The sequence below is a fragment of the Coregonus lavaretus genome (assembly GCF_964263955.1).
Source record: "Coregonus lavaretus genome assembly, chromosome: 12".
Taxonomy (NCBI): Eukaryota; Metazoa; Chordata; class Actinopteri; order Salmoniformes; family Salmonidae; genus Coregonus; species Coregonus lavaretus.
The window spans coordinates 26,022,206-26,031,096 of NC_139999.1; the positions used below are offsets into that span (position 1 = coordinate 26,022,206).

The 8,891-nt window shown below is 39.7% G+C and overlaps 1 protein-coding gene across 1 annotated transcript; it reads right to left on the minus strand.

Annotated features, from left to right (window-relative positions):
• Positions 1–930: 930 nt before the first annotated feature.
• LOC311138515 (guanylin-like) lies at positions 931–1,865 on the minus strand (the record flags this gene model as incomplete). Its single annotated transcript, XM_084173231.1, has 3 exons — positions 1,761–1,865; positions 1,221–1,419; positions 931–989 (listed from the first exon to the last, which is right to left on the minus strand). Exons 1-3 carry the CDS (start codon positions 1,842–1,844, stop codon positions 931–933), a joined length of 342 nt encoding a protein of 113 aa, XP_084029357.1. The 5' UTR covers positions 1,845–1,865.
• Between the last annotated feature and the right edge of the window lie 7,026 nt (positions 1,866–8,891).

The following is an 8,891-nucleotide window of genomic DNA, read 5'->3' on the forward strand; positions in this document are numbered from 1 at the left end:
TTATTTTTACTGTGATAACTTATTTTGATTTTGTAAGCCAACACTTTTGAGATCAGTCAATAAATGCTTCTGGTATTGACTTATATGCTGCCCCTGTCTTCATGTTGTTGCTGGACATATCTTTTAAAAAATGTGTGTAGGTCACCTAAATCATCAGAAAAATTGCCCCCCCTGAGAATTTTTTCAGGAGCCGCCACTGCATTCATCCCCTCCGGTGCCATCACACATTCGTTAGCCTTGAGGTGTACTATCGTCCTCTCAATGGATGTGTTGGAGAAAAGACACAAATGCCAAGTTTCAACCAAAAGCGGATGAAGTATTATTCTGTGTGTTGTGCCAATGTCTGCTAGTTTATCAAATATAGGCTCTATTCAAGGTTTGCTCTCAATAAATATGTGGGGAAAGACTCATTTCAGGTTTCAACCAACATTGGATTAAGTATTGTTCTCTGTGTTGTTCCAATTTCTGTCAGTTTATCAGATGATCTATTCAAGGTTTTCTGGTCCGTTACAGTTGGTAGACCACTCACTCAAACAACATTACGTGTTTTTCAATGCTTTTTTATTAAACATGAGGCATTCATAAACATACAAAAGAATACAAAATCCCAAAGACTCAATGAAAACAAAAAGAACATTAAATAAGTACAAAGCCTGGTAAGATAGAACTGTAACAAACCCAAAACCCTCAAAATAAAAGTCAATTGATAAAAGGAAAAGCAGTCAAAGAAGTGCTAAATAAGCTCCAAAGTAACAGTTTCTAGAAAATTTGCCTCCATCAATTAATCAGTCTTTGTATTTTTGAGCCAGTTATGTTTTCGGCCATCTGAAGATGGCAATTTTAAACATGAAATCGAAATTGTTGTCACGATATGCTGAATGAGAATTGTGAGTGGTTTGTCTTCTGATGGCAGTCAGGTTGATATTTTCATTAACAGCCTGTGCAGGCAGCGAAGGCACAGATCTCACAGATGTCCATAGGCACAGCAGCTGGAAGAATGAAGAGAAAGGTACAGTGTTAAAAACATGTTCCAAAATCACTCAATCAATCAAACTACAACTGCATATTGCAGAGACCAACTAGATGTACATAAGAGATATGTTCTATGCAATTCAGATCAATGACTCCATCAGCAAATGATTACGATCTTATCACAATCTGGTCCGATCCACCAAGTTGGACTATAGTGGATATTATTCTATAGAGTGGTCTTTTCTTACCTAGTTTTGAGAGAGACATGCTTGCCCCTCTCTGCATGCAAAGGGACATGAACTCCTGTGGCAAAGAAGGGTTAGCACAGACAGAAGCAAAGCTGGTGCCGGTGAGACGAGGATTCTGCATTCCGTTTACACTGCTGCCCTCTGCTGTCAGTTCTTGAAGCTTCTTCACTGATTCCAGTGAGAAAAAAAAGTCACCCTCCTACAGAGAAGAGAAGAGAGGAGAGGACAGAGACACGGTTAGACAGAGCATTATATCTGACGGTCATATTGGGGACCCAGCCAATCATAGCGATGCTTTACACATTCTGTATGTGATGAGGATGCCCATAGACTTGTAATGATGGCTTGCACCAAGTATATGCTTTGTTAATAAAAAGAAAATGCTACACAGAATTTTGTCTGTTAGAGCTACATACCGAAGGTTAACAGAACATTATTTCATTAGTTTACCATTGACCATTCTGACATATTTGCAGTCTATAGTCATCATATTATAGTGAATGATAGTAAGGTTAACCTTGCTTTAAGAGGAGCCCTTACCTGTACTTTGACTTGGACAGCTTGGGCTTCAGACACCAGACAGAGAGCCAGGACAATGAGAGCAATGGAGAGAATGGTCTTCATCTTGTCTTTTGAGAGGTTTGCTTTGAGCCTTTAGTCTTGCTGTTGTTGGTGTGTTTGGAAGATTGCTCACCTCAGTCTCTGCTCTCCATTCATCTCCCTCCTTCCTTTTAAAGGGTTGACTCTCAACTCAGCTCAGCCATGCAGGCCTAGGATTGGCCGAGCTGCAAATGGGAGAAAAGTATTTCTCACGGGTTAATGAGTAGTGATGGTGGATTTTACAATGTCATAAAGGTGGATTCATAAATCCTCTCTGACCTCATCCACAGTCTGATGTTTTTATGGACACACTTGACGGTGTGTCTACTACAGTCGTTCACGCACCTCCACTTACCACGTTTGTTAAAAAGGAATCCCTGTTAACAGTCACACAAACTATCTTTATGCAAACTATCCACAATTGATCTGCAATATTAAAGCTCAGCTACCCACAAAAAAATAAAAAATAAAAAATAATATATATATATATATATATATATACAGTACCAGTCAAAGGTTTGGACACACCTACTCATTCAAGGGTTTTTCTTTATTTTTACTATTTTCTACATTGTAGAATAATAGTGAAGACATCAAAACTATGAAATAACACATATGGAATCATCTAGTAACCAAAAAAGTGTTAAACAAATCAAAATACATTTTATATTTTAGATTCTTCAAAGTAGCCACCCTTTGCCTTGATGACAGCTTTGCACACTCTTGGCATTCTCTCAACCAGCTTCATGAGGAATGCTTTTTCAACAGTCTTGAAGGAGTTCCCACATATGCTGAGCACTTGTTGGCTGCTTTTCCTTCACTCTGCGGTCCAACTCATCCCAAACCATCTCAATTGGGTTGAGGTCGGGTGATTGTAAGAGCATGGCGCTTGCAACGCCAGGGTTGTGGGTTCGTTTCCCACGGGGGGCCAGTATGAAAATGTATGCACTCACTAACTGTAAGTCGCTCTGGATAAGAGTCATCACTCTCCTTGGTCAAATAGCCCATACACAGCCTGGAGGTGTGTTATGGGTCATTGTTCTGTTGAAAAACCAATGATAGTCCCACTAAGCGCAAACCAGATGGGATGACGTATCGCTGCAGAATGCTGTGGTAGCCATGCTGGTTAAGTGTGCCTTGAATTCTAAATAAATCACAGACAGCGTCACCAGCAAAGCACCCCCACACCATCACACCTCCTCCCCCATGCTTCACGGTGGGAACCACACATGCAGAGATCATCCGCTCACCTATTCTGGGTCTCACAAAGACACGGCGGTTGGAGACAAAAATCTAAAATGTGGACTCATCAGACCAAAGGACAGATTTACCCCGGTCTAATGTCCATTGCTCGTGTTTCTTGGTCCAAGCAAGTCTCTTCTTCTTATTGGTGTCCTTTAGAAGTGGTTTCTTTGCAGCAATTCGACCATGAAGGCCTGATTCATGTAGTCTCCTCTGAAAGTTGATGCTGAGATGTGTCTGTTAATTGAACACTGTGAAGCATTTATTTGGGCTGCAATCTGAGGTGCAGTTAACTCTAATGAACTTATCCTCTGCAGCAGAGGTAACTCTGGGTCTTCCTTTCCTGTGGCAGTCCTCATGAGAGCCAGTTTAATCATGAATGGGGTTTTCAAGCTTTTTGGAGGTTTACTTAATCTGGCGGGTAAATGCGATGGCAATGTTTCAAATATGCCTAGCTTGTGCATCACTATCACTAGCTATCACTAGCTAACAGAGAAAAACTTGGCTAGGTAGCTAACTTGATTCTTCTTACATTTAGGCATCTACTAAAGTTGAAAGCGTTGGATTGGTGTAAACATGGGCGAAAGAGAGAGTTTAATTCCACCATATTTTTTGCACCAGTCTTGGTGCCTTTAAAATCCAAGTCACATTGTTATTGACTTTATCATTTTAACCTAACCTATGACCTGACCCATCACCTTTTGTATTACTGCCCCCCAGTTGCAAAAAGTGACATCCCAAAAAACACCCCAAAATCTATACAACACAAATGGCTCCTAGCCTCACACTTATTCTTTCTGTCCCTAACGCTTAAACTAAAACTGAAACGAAATAATAATAAAAAAATATGTATACAACTAAAACTAAATACAAACTAGCAAATCATGTTTGAAGACTAACTGAAACTGAACTGAATTTCACATAAAAATCGAAAACGAATAGAAATAAAAAATAATAACACAAAACTATAATAACCTTGCTTCAAGAACATATTAACTCAATAACATGAAATAACATCAACGAGCTGCCTACTTGTATCCATGAACTGAAAACATAATAATGCTGCAATATTATAACTCTAATATTATTATTACACAGTCAGACATTTTAGAAGCCTCATTTATCAGTCTATATCAGACACACCCAGGAGGCCATTTAGGTTCACCAAAACCATTTGTCACTGAGTTCCAAATTTAAATGATTTATCAAAAATAAAACATGCCCTGTCCTCCATAACATGCCATACCTAATCTTTTTAAAAAATATATAGATTGATTATAGTTAACTATATGGAATAGCCAATCAATAGTGGTATCAACGGTCAGTGGCATTTGTCATCAGATAACTGCATGGATCCCCTACACGTTTTAGTCACTCATGTCTTTGCCTCTAGTACAAAGAGCAGGGTGACATTCCCTGACTAATGCTACGTCATATACTGTAAATACCATATGGGTGTGAAAATTGTGTAACTCAGTTATTGAACTGTGATCAGAGACACCCTTAGTAGGAGAATGCGTGCTGCTTTACACACACAGACGGTTTGAGATAAGGCCATTAGTCAGTATGATACTCAGGTGTATGGACCAACAGTAGGAGGGTAGGGCAGGGTATGCTCCATCACTGGAATACCAAAACAACCTGCTGTATTTTATGCATTATTTCTATATTCTCTGAAGCTTACATGTATGTCTAATAACTGACCATCATATTGCCACTTTCCATACATGCTCCATGTAAAATAAGTGGTGATGCTGGCCATAAGAAAACTCCACACTGTTTGTCTCTGGACACTGTTGATAACTCTACATCATAGTGGCACAGTTAGGAGCGTCTCCCTTGCTTTAAATCACTCTTCTTTTTACAGCTGTCAACGTGTGCCATAAATTGTGCCCTTTGCATCAGAGCCCTTGCCTGATAGCTTGGAATGAGGCCAACCAATTAGTTTCAATGCAGGTGAAGCGGATGTGTGTGGATGACAATATCAATGTAGCTATTCACCTCACATACTGTATAACATTGTTATTATATATTGAATCATGACATAGACTGAAACGAAATATTACCAGCTGGCAAGGCATTGGAGGTTGTCAGAATTTAATTTTATAAATTGATCTACGAATCTGAGTGAATGTGTGTTTAGAATATCTTTCAAAAGTAATTTTTTCTCTAAATGTGCACATACCTCTTTGTTGCCACAGGATGGTAAATATTGAAACAAGTACCGATTGCATGTTATTTTTGACGGTCTAAACAATTAATACCTGCTTTCAGACACACAATTCAGTTTATAAACAAAATTCACAGAACTTAATCTGGTTGTAATGATTCATTTCAACCAGTTTTGCCTGCTGGGATAATAGTGGACAGGTGTGAACGCTTTCTGGGACAGATTGTGATATTTTGCCTTCCGAGGAGCTTTGGGCACATTGGGTCATGCAGAATTTTTGCTAGAATGTTACATTCTGTAACATAATATTTGAAATAGACATATTGGGCCATGTAAATGTTTGCAAGAGGCCCCACAGCATTCTATCATATTAGAATATTAATGGATACAATTAGGTACAGCAGTGGAGGAAGTTATCCATTTTAGATAAAACTATACTAAATACACTGCTCAAAAAAAGCAGGGCTCTGGCAGTGCTCCTCCTGCTCCTCCTTGCACAAAGGCGGAGGTAGCGGTCCTGCTGCTGGGTTGTTGCCCTCCTACGGCCTCCTCCACGTCTCTTGATGTACTGGCCTGTCTCCTGGTAGCGCCTCCATGCTCTGGACACTACGCTGACAGACACAGCAAACCTTCTTGCCACAGCTCGCATTGATGTGCCATCCTGGATGAGCTGCACTACCTGAGCCACTTGTGTGGGTTGTAGACTCCGTCTCATGCTACCACTAGAGTGAAAGCACCGCCAGCATTCAAAAGTGACTAAAACATCAGCCAGGAAGCATAGGAACTGAGAAGTGGTCTGTGGTCACCACCTGCAAAACCAGTCCTTTATTGGGGGTGTCTTGCTAATTGCCTATAATTTCCACCTGTTGTCTATTCCATTTGCACAACAGCATGTGCAATTTATTGTCAATCAGTGTTGCTTCCTAAGTGGACAGTTTGATTTCACAGAAGTGTGATTGACTTGGAGTTACATTGTGTTGTTTAAGTGTTCCCTTTATTTTTTTGAGCAGTGTATTTTTTTCACTTTCCCTTTCACTTAAGGCACTTTTGTACATGACGCTGTTCCATACATTTTACCTTATTTTAGCGCCCCCAAAACGTAATACTTCCAGGTCAACTGTAATATGAATACCATTGTAAAGCACAATTTCTTCCCTTTCCAGCAAAATCAATGACGAGACCTTCATGCTGCCCATCTCTGCATGATTGAAGAAAGTAATGGAGCTCCGTCGGGTCTTTTTTTAAATGGCGGGTGGGGAAGCTTTTTTCACCCGATTTGTCCAACCTATCACCTCTAAAATGTAAATAAAACACTATAAAGAGTTTATATAATGTCTCATTACATACCTATTTGAAGGGTTGTGTCGAACTTGAATAGGGTTTTTAGGGCGGCGCTAAATTTATCTTCATAATTAAACTGTGGGTGTCACGGTTTTGAGAGTCATGATGGCTCGCAGTGATTGTGTTTGTGTGTGATCAGGGGTGTATTCATTGCGCTGATTCTGTTGAAAAACGTTTCTTAAACCGAAGCAAATGGAACTAAACGGGGATAAACATACCTGAATTTGTCCAATAGAAACTCTTGTTTGCAACTGTTGGATTAATGTTTACACCCTAGATCAGCTAGATGCAGGCAAGAGTGTGCAAGGCGGTATTGAATGTGTCACTGTCTGTCACCTTTATTACTCAACATTCTTTCGACTTGTGCACCTACGTTGTAAATTTTCATTTATAGCAACGTTCTGCCAAAATTTGATCACGATCTCTATTAGCTTTGAACACGTGAGACTGCACTATGTGTCATATGACGCATGACACCTACTCCAGCTTTCATCTCAGCCAAGTACTAAAACCTTAGCACAGTGGTATTAAAACTTTTTCAGTGGGAACCCCATTTTTCACCACAAATCTAATGACACAACCTTCAAATGTAGATTTTTATAGCAACAAATAACCTTCAGTTCATTGCATTTTCATCTATTATCAAAATAAACCAATAAATACATTTACTCAATATTATTATTTTTTCAACTTATCTTTCTCAAAAACGTTTCTATATTGTCCCATATAATAATCCGTACTCTTATTTGTGTATATTTTTTTGGGCGACCCCACTGCAGTTGACCCCGACTTTGAATACCACTGCCTTAGCAAATCCCTTTGGTGCTCCAAGACAGGATTTCAAGAGGTTTCATACACAGGCCTTTTTTTAATCACAGATCACTGTGACCAACCAAGTGATGTTGAGGATGACAAGTGCAATCACATAACTAAATCAAGATATTTATTGCCCCCATGTTTATTGTTCATAACAATGTGCTTGGGTAATAGATATAATTGGACCGGTGGTCTATCTGATGAAAGAGTGAGAAATAGGCTAAAGTCAAGGGAAAGGGCAATGGCTGAAACAAACAAGACTAATAACATAATTTAGCCTTGAGTAAAGTAAATAATCAGCTTTGAAAAGAGCTACACAATTGGCACTTACTTCACTGGAATTCCACAAGTGAAATTTGTCTTGGCACCTAAAACCCTCACAAACTTTTACAGATGCACAATTGAGAGCATCCTGTCGGGCTGTATCACCGCCTGGTACGGCAACTGCACCGCCTGCAACCGCAAGGCTCTCCAGAGGGTGGTGCAGTCTGCACAACACATTACCGGGGGCAAACTACCCGCCCTCCAAGACACCTACAGCACCAGATGTCACAGGAAGGCCAAAAAGTTCATCGAGGACATCAACCACCCGAGCCACTGCCTGTTCACCTCGCTATCATCCAGAAGGCGAGGTCAGTACAGGTGCATCAAAGCTGGGACCGAGAGACTGAAAAACTGCTTATATCTCAAGGCCATCAGACTGTTAAACAGCCATCACTAGCACATTAGAGGCTGCTGCCTATAGACATAGACTAGAAATCACTGGCCACTTTAAGAAATGGAACACTAGCCACTTTAATAATGTTTACATTGCTTGCATTACTCATCTCATATGTATATACTGTATTCTATACTATTCTATGGTAGCTTAGTCACTTTAATAAATGTTTACATATCTTGTATTACTCATCTCATATGTATATACTGTATTCTATACTATTCTACTGTATCTTAGTCCATTCCGCTCTGATATCGCTCATCTATTTATGTACAGTACCAGTCAAAAGTTTGGACACACCTACTCATTCAATTATTATTTAATTTTTTTAAAGATTGCAGCCCAAATAAATGCTTCACAGGACAATGACCCAACACACCTCCAGGCTGTGTAAGGGCTATTTTACCAAGAAGCAGAGTGACGTATCAGATGACCTGGCCTCCACAATCCCCCGACCTCAACCCAATTGAGATGGTTTGGGATGAGTCGGACGGCAGAGTGGAGGAAAAGCAGCCCACAACTGCTAAGCATATGTGTGAACTCCTTCAAGACTGTTGGAAAAGCATTCCAGGTGAAGCTGGTTGAGAGAATGCCAAGAGTGTGCAAAGCTGTCATCAAGGCAAAGGGTGGCTATTTGAAGAATCTCAAATATAAAATATATTTTGATTTGTTTAACACTATTTTGGTTACGACATGATTCCATATGTGTTATTTCATAGTTTTGATGTCTTCACTATTATTCTACAATGTAAAAAATAGAAAAAATAAAGAAAAACCCTTGAAT